We start from the raw sequence: 12,772 nt of genomic DNA on the forward strand, positions 1-12,772 counted from the left end.
CGTAAATCGGTTTCTCGCGACGTGTTACCCCTATATCTGATAGAAAATTGACGAGTTTTGATGAAAGATTTCTGCTTAAAAGTTGGTGTGTGAAAGACCACTTTATCCCCTAGACGATCATGATTATAGTGCTTTTTGCCCCCATTATATTGAGTGACGCAATGCAGCAATGACTTGTCGTTCGTGGAGCTAGGCGGTCAGGATCTTGGAAACCAAGTCACAGTAGGTCGAGACCTCGCTGGAGAACAGTGACTTTGCATCACAGAAGGCCCAGATCGGCGGTGAAAACCGATCCTCGGCAAGTGGTTAGAGCAGGTTCTGAATACGGACCCTTCACTCAGATGGAGCGGGTTGTACGGAGTACCTGTTGAAGGTGGCAGAAAGTCTGGTGGCTGGGGACCAGCCACCTGAGTTTTTGATATAGTATATACTTGCCTCTGGCCCATTATAGTTTAGCCAATGAATTCATTATCCAACAGATTATAAGCCTGGATAGCGCAGTGGGGCAGAGCAGCGACGCAGCAGCCGAACGTGGTACGTTCGAGCCGCGCCTGCAACTGTATTCCCTTAATTTTGAATTGTGCTCAAGAGAGTTGCCGAGAGCTAGGGGCTGAGAGCTAGCAAGCTAATTACGTCAGTTAACCTCCCTGTATTGATCACGGGGGAGTGTTGAAGTGGTATATATCACTGCTCCATACAGTGTAGACAGGCGATCGTCTTCTTGCATTTCAACAGTACCATACTCGGAGGTGCTGAAACGCTGACTTGTGCGGCTTGAGGTGTTTGCTGAATGGGAATCAACTGCGGACTATAAGTGGCCGCCCCTTGTACATAAGGTACAGATATTGCCTGTTTATCGAGTGCCGTCATTGGCTTGATGGCTGTGGCCTGTTCAAAAGGGATGCTGGATCGACTACGAGGATGACGTGCAAGGCAATGCCCACAGTGACAGGTCGAAGCATTGGAAAGATTAGGCGTTCGAGGTGCAGTTGCAAGATGACTGCTGTCTAATTAGCTTACTTGAAGTAACTACGCCACAAAAGGTCTCACCTACTATCGCAAAGTTACTCAGCTCCAGGCCTTTGCATACGAGCCAAGACGCCTTACCTGACCATCTACGTGTCCCTACTGTCCGAGATATCGTCAGGCTGAAACAAGCGTCGATAAGGCAAGCAAGGTATGCAAGGCAGAAAGAGGATAGTGCCCAATAGAATAACGCCCACGCCAGGGTTCTTGGAAGGGTCAGCATTCCCGTTTCTCTGACCAAACGACCAGTGGATTCTTGGACCGTTCATTTCTCTTACTTGTTGCTGGCTGCTACATCCATCCTTACTCCAAAAGGCGGTTTGTTTGGTGATCCGTCCGAAGATTCCGCTACTTTGGGGGATTTCTAAAAACACAATCTTACGGTATTACCTTTCTTGCATGTTTTCTTACTTGAAGCTAAGCAAGGGTTCCCCTAGCACAAGCTGGGGTTAATTAGCTTCTGTTGGAGTATATCTACTTGGCTGTTTGGCAGGAGCTTTAGATGATTATCTTTTGCTCCGACAGCTTCATAGCTGGGCCACGTTGTTCATAGAAGCGGAGACCATACACAAAGCAATTGTTGTGTATTTTGAACAAAATCCGGGAATTTCTGAAATTGCAAACAGTTGCTGGAATCAAGGAAACTCTGGCAGCAGCACTGCCAGTTGATTGACTAGCCACTATCTGATGGCCTTGATTTGAACAAATAGAACGATGCAGACGATGAAACAAAGGACCCCTCAAACTCGGGGCCACCTTGAATATCTCACCTACTAGATAACTGTAGCCTCTTCGAACAAAAGCAGGTGGGGGCTGTCATTGACATGAAGGATAAACAGGCGGCGCATATGAATGTTACATCAGAAACAAAGCCCGTAAGAAAGTGCAATCCAGCGGGTTGACGACAACGAGTGTGATATTTTTTAAATCCATGCATTATTTGTACCCATACTTCTTTTCCTGTTCACTCCCAGTGAAGAGGGGATTGGGAGGATCATGGCCTTCCACCGCCCTACTAGCTTCCCGGAGGCCTATTCTTGGCGGGGTACCGGACACGTGATCATCGCCCCCCCAGGATCTTCACGTGGTCTTCTGATCCCTCGTCTTTTTCCACGGAGTGAGTTCTTTCCGCTGTTATTTGTAACAATATGAACGTCATGTTGTAGAATCCCTCCGCTTTGAAGATCTGTTGAGCAATCCAGAAAATCCCCTCCCCCTCACACCAACCGAATATCTTTAAAACCGCGATAATTGAGCAGTATTGTGACGTTTTGTTGATCAAAAACAGCACCGGTGATGGGAACCAGACGGAAAGGGATAATGCGGCAGGAGGTATGCATTCTGTAAAGGGCCATATGCTGCGATTGGTCAGCTTTAAAGAAGGAGTGACTTTGTAAAACCTACAGTCTGCTGCTGTCAAATACCGAATTTTCAGCCTCTCTCCATACGTGACGGAAAACCCAGTGGGCCACAGCTAGCCCGCAAGAGCACAAAACCAGCAAGAATTCTGGCGAAATGCTGTGTTTCATTGGCTCATTCTGCTCAGCAAGGATTTTTGCTACATGGTGATGGATACCATGAGAGACGCGTTGAGCTTCTAGTAAGGAAGGTGTCATGTTAGTTCCGTGAAGAAGTGAAGACTGAGTTTGTAGTTGTTTTTGATCTGACCGAAGAGTGCAGACAGGAGTTTATATATGTGTCGTGCTGCGCAAGGCCCAGTAATGCCCTCGGACTGAACTTCCTTATATAGCGCCCTCTACCGGCTCTCATCTTGAAAGTGTAGTGATTCCGGCATACGGTGAGGCTGACTCGATTGCGATATTGGAGGATCAAGTTGTGGCACCAATCATACCTCACAAATGAGCGAGTCCGTTATGCGGTGCCTTCAGCTGTGTACCAAGACGCGTGATACGAAATGCCGCAATTTCGGCAATAGACCTAAAAGAGTAGTAATCATGATACGGGCGGCACAAGAGTTAGTATGTGGTGGCGTTGAAATGCCGAGCGCCATAAAAAACGCCTTGGGCTTACCCTGTACTATCGATCATCAGGTTCAGCGCATATGATGCTCATCATCGAGTTCACATATTGGTCTTGACTTCGCCAAGATTTCGAGCCGAAGGGGGCATAAGAAATCCAAGTACAGCGATCTTGAGGCTACGGTTCACCTTCTACCTTGATTTCTCCTATAAGGGATTCTTGCACGACCAGCGACATTACGGTTCACTGTTGGTGTATATTGCAGGTGTGGCTCAGTCAGCTGCGAGCTAGTAGGCCAGCTTCATGAGATACAGCAATGCGGCGCCTTCAGCCAAACCATCTTATTGGGTCAACTTAGTGACCTTGGACATATGAAATGCTCGAGACAGCTAAAAGTGGTTTATCCTTTCCATAGAGCCGTACGGTAAGTATTTACTACGAAGACTTTTAAGCATCATTGATAACAGCCTTTTTCGGCAGCCTAAAATTCTTTGGAAATATGAAGACGCCTAGCGGCCACGGTTCTTGTTCTCATTTTGACTGCAACTTCTCCTACGCGTACGCAACTAACTATTTAACGCAATCTCAAGTCTCGTATTTAAAGATTGGCATACGATCCGCACGAACATGAGTAACACTATCCACGGCATATGTGGCTCCTGTAATGAATGGTGGAACACGGTTGCAAAAAAGGTCAGAAGGCTGAGTGACAAGAGCAAAGTCTTGAACAGAAGGATGATACTCAAGGCAGGGCAAACAAGTAGACTCGCCGCCAATGTTCCCGATACATTGACAGAACTTTGAAACCCAACCCCCGTGTGCGAGCCTAATGGCCGCAAACCTATCTACCAGGTCGCACTTGTTTAAGCGCACCAACTTAAGGGCGGGCCCAAAAGTTCTTTTTAAGGTTTCCGTAGTTAGCGCTCCGACCGCAGCGAACCGGTTCTTAGGACCCAAAGCACCATACGCCTGTACCACCAGGTACGACCTTGGTACGTCTTTCTTGGACTTAGCAACACTAATGAAGCATTGGCAAGAAGATAGCGGAGCGCCTTTGTGGCATACTGCTATACTACCAGTCTCCTTCACAAGGTACCCATGCACTTGTCCGTTATGAAACACAACACCAACGGAGGTTGTGAGTCTCTGCAAAGCTAACTTAAGATCAGTATTTTGATAAATCCCGATCACTCTAACTAACCTCTCACGTGTTTTATCAAGAACTTTGCTTGTTTTTTCTTGCCAGAGAACAGACAAAGCGTTGTTCCCGCTGCTTGCGCCTTTAACCAGTGTGTCCATGCTTCCTCCACTCCCACCATGTCTGTAGCCGCTAGTTCCGAGCATTTCTTCTTCCACTTAAGGATCTTTTCATATCTCAGAAAATCGCGCAATCTTGCTTTCGGCCCAAATTGCTCTATAACCATGAATTGTAACTCCTTTGGAAGTTTGCAAAAACGCTCTATCAGCTCTTTGGAGTCTTCTAACTTGGCTCTTTGGCTGCTGAAACGATACATACCATCATTGACTTTGCAGGAGACTGTCCCATGAAACACTGTACGGCCTTTGCTATGCCTTGCATTGATACTTGTTTCTTTGCTTAGAAGATAATCGACAATTTTGACTTCGCCGCAAGCGACCGCGCCTTGAAGAGCCGCGTGGCCTTTGTTATCCTTTATGTTGATGCTTACGCCCTCATTGACTAGAGAGTTGACGATATCTACGTCGCCGCGAGCTACTGCTATATGGAGTGGAGTCAAACCTGACACGTTTTTTACATCCATGCATGCCCCCTTCTTAGATAGCACAGCGAATACCAACTGTCCTTCACTGGCGGCTTCGTGGACAGGGGTATTGCCTAAGCTGTTTTGTGCATTTATATGAGCACCTTTGTCAACGAGGAGGACAATGGCCTTTCTTTTGCCGTGAGCAGCTGCTATATGAAGTGGAGTCCGACCAAGATCATCATTTGCATGAACGTCTGCCCCATTGTCTAAAAGATAAGCGATGGTTTTTGCGTGACCGCGTGCAGCTGCGTCGTGGAGCGCAGTACGACGTCTTCGATCTGTTGCGTCAACGTACATTCCTTTGTTGTGAAGGCAACGAACTGAGCCGACACTGCCGCTAGCAGCTGCCTCGTGAAATGCGGTACAGCCAAGATAGTTCTTTATGGTCATATCTGCCCCCTTCTCAACAAGCAGATTTACTGCTTTTTTCTTGCCACCGGCAGCTGCTTCATGAAGCGGAGTCCAACCGAGATCATCTCTCGCATTGATTGCTGCTCCTTTATCCAAAAGACGCTTGATTGTTTTGACATGGCCACGAGAAGCGGCTTCGTGGAGCGCGGTACGGTTGTTGAGGTCTGTAAGATCGGCCCTGAAACCTTTAGAGAGAAGTAAAACCACTGCTTTGCTATGACCCCAGAGACAGGCTATGTGTACTAGTGATTGCCCGTCTATTGCAGCTTCAGGGCCGATGCGCTCTCTATTGATTATGCGCTGTATTTTATGAATATCGCCATCAGCTACAGCTGTGCTGAGTGTAGACCTGGTTTTCATGTCGTGGTCCATGAGTTGATTTACTCGTCCTTCGTTTTAGACAGACCCTGAAGTGTCTAGCCTTGAGCCCTTAGCGTCCCTACGTCGCATGTACGACTTCGGAAAAATGCAGTATGTTAAGACTTATTAGTCATAATGATATGATTGACATAATTTTTTTTCTAGAGGTAACTAATTAACTACCTGTGAGAAGTTAAGAATTCTACGCACTAAAAAGATGGCAGTACATTTTAAAGGGCTTAGCTTATACTTAACTAGTTGAAAATATCTTTTTATAGTTTGCCAGACAGTATACTCCTCATTCACTTGCAGCTTCCGCTTTGCACATGTGGCTCAGTTTGCATCTCACGCATGACATGAACCCATTTGCTATGTGCTTGTCCAGAAAGTTTTAGACTCCGTAAATATCATACATTAATCGGTCGAATGTGTAAGAATAGATCGACCCATGGCGTTGCTGACAGGAACTAATACTACTTGAGCAAGATGACCGCCAAGCGAGGGAGACCTGGCGTGGGATGAAAGGTCGCCTGCTTATAGAAACCGGAAGCTGTAAGCGTATGAGGGTATATGTACAAACGTTCAGAAAAAGATCATATTGCCTGACAAACATGCGGTCACTATTAACAACAGGCCTGGTGCTGCACTATGGGTTGACACAAGGCAGAGGAAGGGCGACAAGAATCCATCCCACTGCAGATATGACCGCTTTTAAGGTAATTTTTATTCCGAACTATCGCTTAGAGGAGCGAAAATATCTGTAACGTCCATCCCTACGTTGAGGAACAAAAATTACATCGTGATGGACGCCTGCACGCCGTAGTCACCCAATCGAACCTTCTAATTATGCCAAAGTCCATGCCCATACTATAGCTGTATACAGTACTATTCAGCTACGCTTCACGTCCGGATCCTTTCGAATTGATAAATCGACTTACCTCAGCTTTGAGTAGCTAGCCTCCTAATGCAGTTAGTACAAGTACAAGACTGATCTTGCACTCATAATACGAGTAGCGTGTAACTAGTTTACCATTTACAAGTATTCTCATCAAACAGCTTATAGACTTTCTTGATGACCTAGAGTCTATGCGGGAGATTATTGGTCCCTGCGAATCGTTCATTACGCTACGCAATGACACAGCCTACTTTATAAAAGTAGTCAGCTAAAAACGTCATGTTTGCGAAAGTATGAAATCATTTCTTGCCAGACGGTACGAATTACATAGACTAGGACTTTTTTTACAAAATCACTTACTAAGAAGCTCATTAACTGGTGACTATGTACGCTTATGCCCATAATATTTCCATTGTACCCGCGAGCCGCCCGCTCTGCTCGTATAGGGCTGCAAGTTGCAGCACTAGTATGACTACGTTGGAGCGAATTTTGCTAAGCTGAGTCCGATCTTGCCAGATAGCCTCTGATATCTCCATTGCATCCAGGAGGCGACCGCTCTACTCATACAGCGCTTCAAGTTGCAACGTTGCAAGCTGTGGCGCTAGTTCAACGACATCGCGGTGGATATAGCCACTCTTGGTCCGATACCGCCAGATGGTCCCCAATATATCTAGTGCGTTCTTTTGTTGATTGTTTTCTAACAGTGCAAAAGCAAGTTTTGTACCTAGAGCGGATGCTTCTCTAGGCCTCTGAGGAAGAATACTTTCGAAAAGAATAATTGTAGACTTTGGCTTTTCTATCGCATGATCATACATCGATTGGTTTGCATGGTCGAATTTCCAGGCCTCCTCCGCCAGAAATTAGGAGGAAAGGGTATGTTTTCGGTTCCTTTCCATGCTGCACTCGCGTCTCATCTCCTTGCTGGTGAGGCGAAAATTGGCGTAGTCTTTTCGAAAGTATAGGCATCGCCAGATATATACAATAAGCTCAGGTGGAAGTTCATTCATGACTTGTAAAAAGGTCTGGCACTCAGGTGCTCAAGTGAGAAGCTATCAAAGCAAATGGGTAAGTGTGGGAATGGAACGATGGGCTACGTAGTTACCTATAGTTGATTGGTTGTAGTCAATTATGAATGCTCTTTCATGTATATCCCCCTTGGTCACACCCAATTGAAATGGCTTCTTTGCGCAAACAACGTGATGACCTATGGCTATCTAACTTTATGACTGTCCTACCATCAGATAGCGGTCTAACCCAAAGAGACGGAGTGATGACACTGGCACATTAGTAGTAAGTGAACACATCCCTAAATATCATAACCGAATGTTATCAGCACTGTCACAATCAATACAATTTTGCAACTGGTGGTGTCTCTAGCATTTCCGTGGCTTCCACTGCCTGAATATCGCTCATTCTTGCCACCTTGCCTTTTCGCACCGATGGGCCAGTCTCTGCTTCCGACTCAGTACTCTTTCGCTTCCGGCCACGCCTTAATGTATCTGTGGAGGCCGTAGCTTCTGCTGTATCCTGTGCAGCATTCTTGCCCTTTTGGCCATTTTTCCCTCTAGCTTTAGCCTTAGCTTCTTTGGCCGCCGCGTCTTCCACTCGCTTCAACCGTTTGTCTTGGAGATGCTCATAGCTCAACACCTGCCCAGACCTCTGATCGAGTTTGTCGACTCTAGTTGACCGTCGAGGCTTAGCTTCGTTATTCACCGCCGTCAACAGTCGAATGTGGTTTTTCTGGAGAGCATTCTTAGTTAGTGATAACTGGGTAGCTTTGGCGAGGTTTAGTAGGTGTCGCTGCAAGTTCTGCTTGCTCGTTTCGTCAAGAACATGGGCGTCCTTCTTTCAGGTGAGATTTTTCACTACATTTTCTTGACAGTATGCTTCTTGGATTTACCATACGAGTCACTTCGGTTGGAGGTTTGGACACAGTCCTCAACATTCTATCTGGATTGAGTGGGAGCAAGCCACTTGCAGCAAAACTAGCCTTGATGTTCTTTGTTGTGAGTGCTTGCTCTCTCGCAGGCTTGTATAGGTAGGTAAAATGCTCTTTGCCAATGGTAAACACCGCTTCTCTCCAACCGTTCGACCTGCTCGCGATAGGCCGTCTTCAGCGGGCCAAATACAGCAACGTCGCAAGGCTGAAGCTTGTGAGACGTATGAGAGGGCAGACGGCACAAGATGATGCCGTTTGCAAAACAGTACTCTAAGATCTCAAGCGTCTAATGCGTCCCGAAGCCGTCAAAGATTAGTACACGCGGTCTCCCATTAGCACGTTCCTTGGTCTCGGGATCAAACACGCGCTTGAGCCACTGCAAGCTGATGTTGGAGTCGGTGTATCCAGACTCATTGTACGCATAATGCCATCCAGGAGTAGGAAAGGTAGTCCAGTTACTTCGGTGGGTGGTAGCCGGCCAAATGATCATCGGGTTTAGGCACCTACCGTCAGCGCTAATGCACTCGATAGCAGCCACCATCGTTCGCTTCACGCGCGCGCCTCTATACCTTCGTTTGTCATCCTTACCTACGAGCACCTTTACGGAGCCAAGCATAGATAGTATGACCCCAGTCTCGTCCATATTGTAGACATTCCCCGCTACGATGGCTGGATCGCGCAGTACCTCCCCGATCACTTCGAACCAGTGTGTCATCTTATCGGCGATGTTGTTCTTATGGCAGTTCTAGTCTAGCGCTGTGACGCGTCTCGCCGCCGTCTCTGGGTGGCGCTTCTCGAAGGCCTTTGCCCAGTTCTTGCCTGGAGGCTTGGAGGGTCTGTCCGTCACGGGTCGACTGCGGGTAGCGACAAAGGCGAGCGAGGGGATGTACTTGATTCGTACGGGCCGTCCGAGATCTGACATGTGTAAGATGAACTTGACGAGGGCGCTCTGTTCCCATGGTGTCAGGTACTGCTGGCTCTGTGCCTTGTCCTGCATCGAAGGCCGGCCATGAGCGCGATGATGGAGGGCACTGCGAGCGACTCCGCCGTGGTCTGCTAAGGTACGGTATGATCTACGCACGCCAGGAGGGACGCCTTATGCTACCACTTGCCATGCCTTATCTACGATTATCAGCAACAATCACACAAAAACCTTTGGTGCAAGAGGTCTAGCTTTAATGGAGGTGTGTAGTGTTGAAGCAGATACATAATAGCTAGTCTGGGATACTGAAGTGGGTGGTGTGGTAGGCCCATGCTCATGCAAACAAACTTTCGACCTTGTACTGTATCAAGCCTCGGCTGTTGCCTACTTGGCTTGGTTCAAGCACGGTTTCAGCCATCAGCCATTAGCTGCACGTACAGTATCAAGTCATTCTCAATTTGTATTGAGATGGGTAAATCAGACACCTGGGGTCCTAAATCCAGGGTACATGGCAAAACAGTACGATCGCATACTACAGCCAGTGAGCCAGGTAGTTCGCCACGTTCAGCCCTGCGCAAGTGCTGGTGCCTTCCCAGCCATCACCACGGCATGAGTGTGAGAAAAGAACGAGTGTATTCAGATATGACTAAGTATTCTATGGTGGGCGGTGGCTGTTAAATATTCTACAGCCGACGCTGGTCTGTTTGGTGTCATATGGCTGGGCTGAAACCAACAATGAGGGCAGGACTGTGGTGCGAGTACAGGACCAGCTCAGCCACCTGTTTATGCCTAGAAAGTATCACATGCGATCATCTAGTTTTTAACGAACGGGATAGTGAGTTCGTCACTGCAGGGATACGGCCGCGCATTACAAGCAGATCTGGAGCCATCAATGTGATTGGACTGGGGTGCCCCATTGTGCCCTTCCAATATCAAAGGGGCGCCGCCAGCCAATCAGCGCTGAACACGCCTCACGAGATTGTTCCGCTTATACGTATGGTGCCCCTATGAGGCTCAACTCTCTTACCCAGAGACTGCCGATTGGCCAAGGGTGCCCCTTCTGTTCAAGTGCAGCGAAGCCGCGGCGATTTGTGACAATCCCGATCAAACGCAGAACTTAGTTATAATGTTGCGTACTTGCCCATCAGCCGTAATATCATCACTTACTGTCATATTCACGCTCTCCATCATGGACAACATCATTGAACCTCCAAAGTTACCAGAAGAACTTGCCGACGTTAAACAAGGACGACTTGTCTCTCACCATTTGGACCAAACATGCACACATGACGAAAAGAGCATCCTGCGTCTCCAGGCTATCGCCAACAACAATGTACGAAGTAATTACGTGCAACGACTTACGGTTAGCGGCGAACGAAATGGAAACCTACCACACAACTCAGAACGCTGCGAAAAGTGGCGCTCACAACTTATTGGCACAATCCCACACTTTCCCCATTTACGGGAGCTGATAGTGGACAACGTAACAGTTGGATACCCCGAAGACAAAGATCGATGCGAAGATGATGATCAACTAGGAGCCATGTCGCGGAGAGCTATCTGCAGCTGCGTTTTTCGTGCTGTGCTCGATGGCCTTACAAAACATAGCTGCCCCCAAGTTAAAGGATTTGACTTTCGTATACGTGCGTACGACACTAAACAGCCACATGAGACCCTTCTCAATCCAAGTTCTCAGTCATGGAAAGAACATTTTGCTCCCAAGACCAAATCTTTGAAACTCATCACTTACGACTCTGACGACTCTGGCACCTTACCCTGGGACACAGACCTACTTCTTTCTATCCCAGCCTTAGATGTCTTTCATCTCGAAGGAAACATCTTGGACTCAGTATGGCCTAAGCTTACATGGAAACCACTTCACACGGTCGAGCTTCACGATTTGCACTTGCCCCCAAATGCCTTTCTAGACTTCATCAGTAGGCACAACCAAACCTTATCTAAGATAACTCTGATCGATATCGAATTGGACGAATTTACTTGGAAAGAGCTGCTGCAGAGGGTCACGGAATTAAATCGGCTCTCTGTCCTTGACTTGTGCAACTTAGGCCAAGAAACCCCTTCCTCCAGAGTACCTGATTCATTCAAACCTGTGTATACAGAAAAAGAAGCATCAGAAATACGTCTTTCAAGCAGAGATGAAGTTCTAATCGCTTCAGATATCCTTATTAATCATTTTTGGACGTCTAAGAGGGCGAATACACCTGGATATGTAGTTGATTTTAGGTTAGTAGCAGCCGTTGTAAATGGCGAAGTTGAATACAAGGATGGAAGATGGGAAAATGTTTCCTAGCGCAGGAACTCCTACTGTAATAACTAGTCTAGCATATATTTCGGATCCTGATCTGTTCATCACACAGAGACGTAAGCGATAAGAAACAACAATGCCAATCATTCTGCTTACGCTCATGCTTACACTCATGCGTATTACATCAAACCGACCTAGATTTGCACAGTCTCTAGACTTCCACGGTATGTAAGATACATACAAGACTTCTGACAAATGCTCAGTGTGGGCGATCAGCATAGATAGGTAAGCGCAGAAATTTCGTGCATGTCTTGGGAGCGTAATTCACGGCGCAAAGCGTTGAGGTTGAAGGTATGTAAAGGTGCGGTTGGGTGACATTAGTGAGATGCGAAGGCGACCAACACCCTTTACATAAAGGCAGACTGCAGTCAATTACAAGAAGCAACATTGCAACGTGTGAGATAAACCAACGTCCATCCCCGGGTCACGGGACGTACCTCGTCATGGGACAAATGGTCGATATATTGGATTAAAAAAACCGATCTTCGAGCGCGTGAGACCTATCTTTAACATTCTAACTGGTACTTCTTTCTTCACCTACTATAGACTGCGCTTGTCTTTAATAAAACAGGACCTAACTACAAAACAACTAACTACTTATTCAATCACTATTGAAATCGGAATCCTTTGCAGACTGCTAATCTCTGAATATGAATAACAGGCTCACAAGATCTATAACATTCACTTTGAGATCTTCGATTTTTTTGACAGTCCGCCCTCCCATGGCCGAATCTCCTTCAGCAAGCACCGTGATGCCAGCTCTAAGCCTAACGTTAGTTAAGCTTAAAACAACAACTTAACTGACGCTCTATGCTTACTAGATACATCTACACACCAACGTCAAGTTTTCTAGAATAGGTGTAATTTTCGTTAAATATATACAAATCCCTTACAAGAAACTAATTATAGCAAGTTTTAAGACGTGCAGCGTGCGCGCTGTGGAGCTATAAGCTATAAGAGCAGATAGTCAAGACACGTCTCACACTCAAACAAAAACACACAGACCACTCTGCTTAGTAATAAGAGAACCCCAGCAACAGAATGCCACCAGAAAGCGATACTATCGAAGCCCAAGTGCTAGAACAGAGACAAGAGAGCCTAGGGCCCAGAGGCTCAGAGTCGACAGGGG

At 46.9% G+C, this 12,772-nt stretch overlaps 3 protein-coding genes across 3 annotated transcripts; 1 reads left to right on the forward strand and 2 right to left on the reverse strand.

Annotated features, from left to right (window-relative positions):
• Positions 1 to 514: 514 nt before the first annotated feature.
• Positions 515 to 1,036, reverse strand: SETTUDRAFT_164557 (uncharacterized protein). Its single transcript, XM_008030709.1, has one exon. It carries the CDS (start codon positions 868 to 870, stop codon positions 685 to 687), a length of 186 nt encoding a protein of 61 aa, XP_008028900.1. The 5' UTR covers positions 871 to 1,036; the 3' UTR covers positions 515 to 684.
• A 7,645-nt stretch (positions 1,037 to 8,681) lies between these two features.
• Positions 8,682 to 9,392, reverse strand: SETTUDRAFT_21760 (uncharacterized protein; the record flags this gene model as incomplete). The annotated part of the gene is made up of 2 exons (XM_008030518.1): positions 8,682 to 9,128; positions 9,159 to 9,392. The coding sequence occupies 2 exons, from the start codon at positions 9,390 to 9,392 to the stop codon at positions 8,682 to 8,684; spliced, it is 681 nt and encodes a 226-aa protein (XP_008028709.1).
• Positions 9,393 to 10,506: 1,114 nt separating this feature from the next.
• SETTUDRAFT_33391 (uncharacterized protein) lies at positions 10,507 to 11,628 on the forward strand (the record flags this gene model as incomplete). Its single annotated transcript, XM_008030581.1, has 1 exon — positions 10,507 to 11,628. The coding sequence occupies one exon, from the start codon at positions 10,507 to 10,509 to the stop codon at positions 11,626 to 11,628; it is 1,122 nt and encodes a 373-aa protein (XP_008028772.1).
• Positions 11,629 to 12,772: the final 1,144 nt, after the last annotated feature.

The sequence above is a fragment of the Exserohilum turcica genome (assembly GCF_000359705.1).
Source record: "Exserohilum turcica Et28A unplaced genomic scaffold SETTUscaffold_5, whole genome shotgun sequence".
Classification (NCBI taxonomy): Eukaryota; Fungi; Ascomycota; class Dothideomycetes; order Pleosporales; family Pleosporaceae; genus Exserohilum; species Exserohilum turcicum.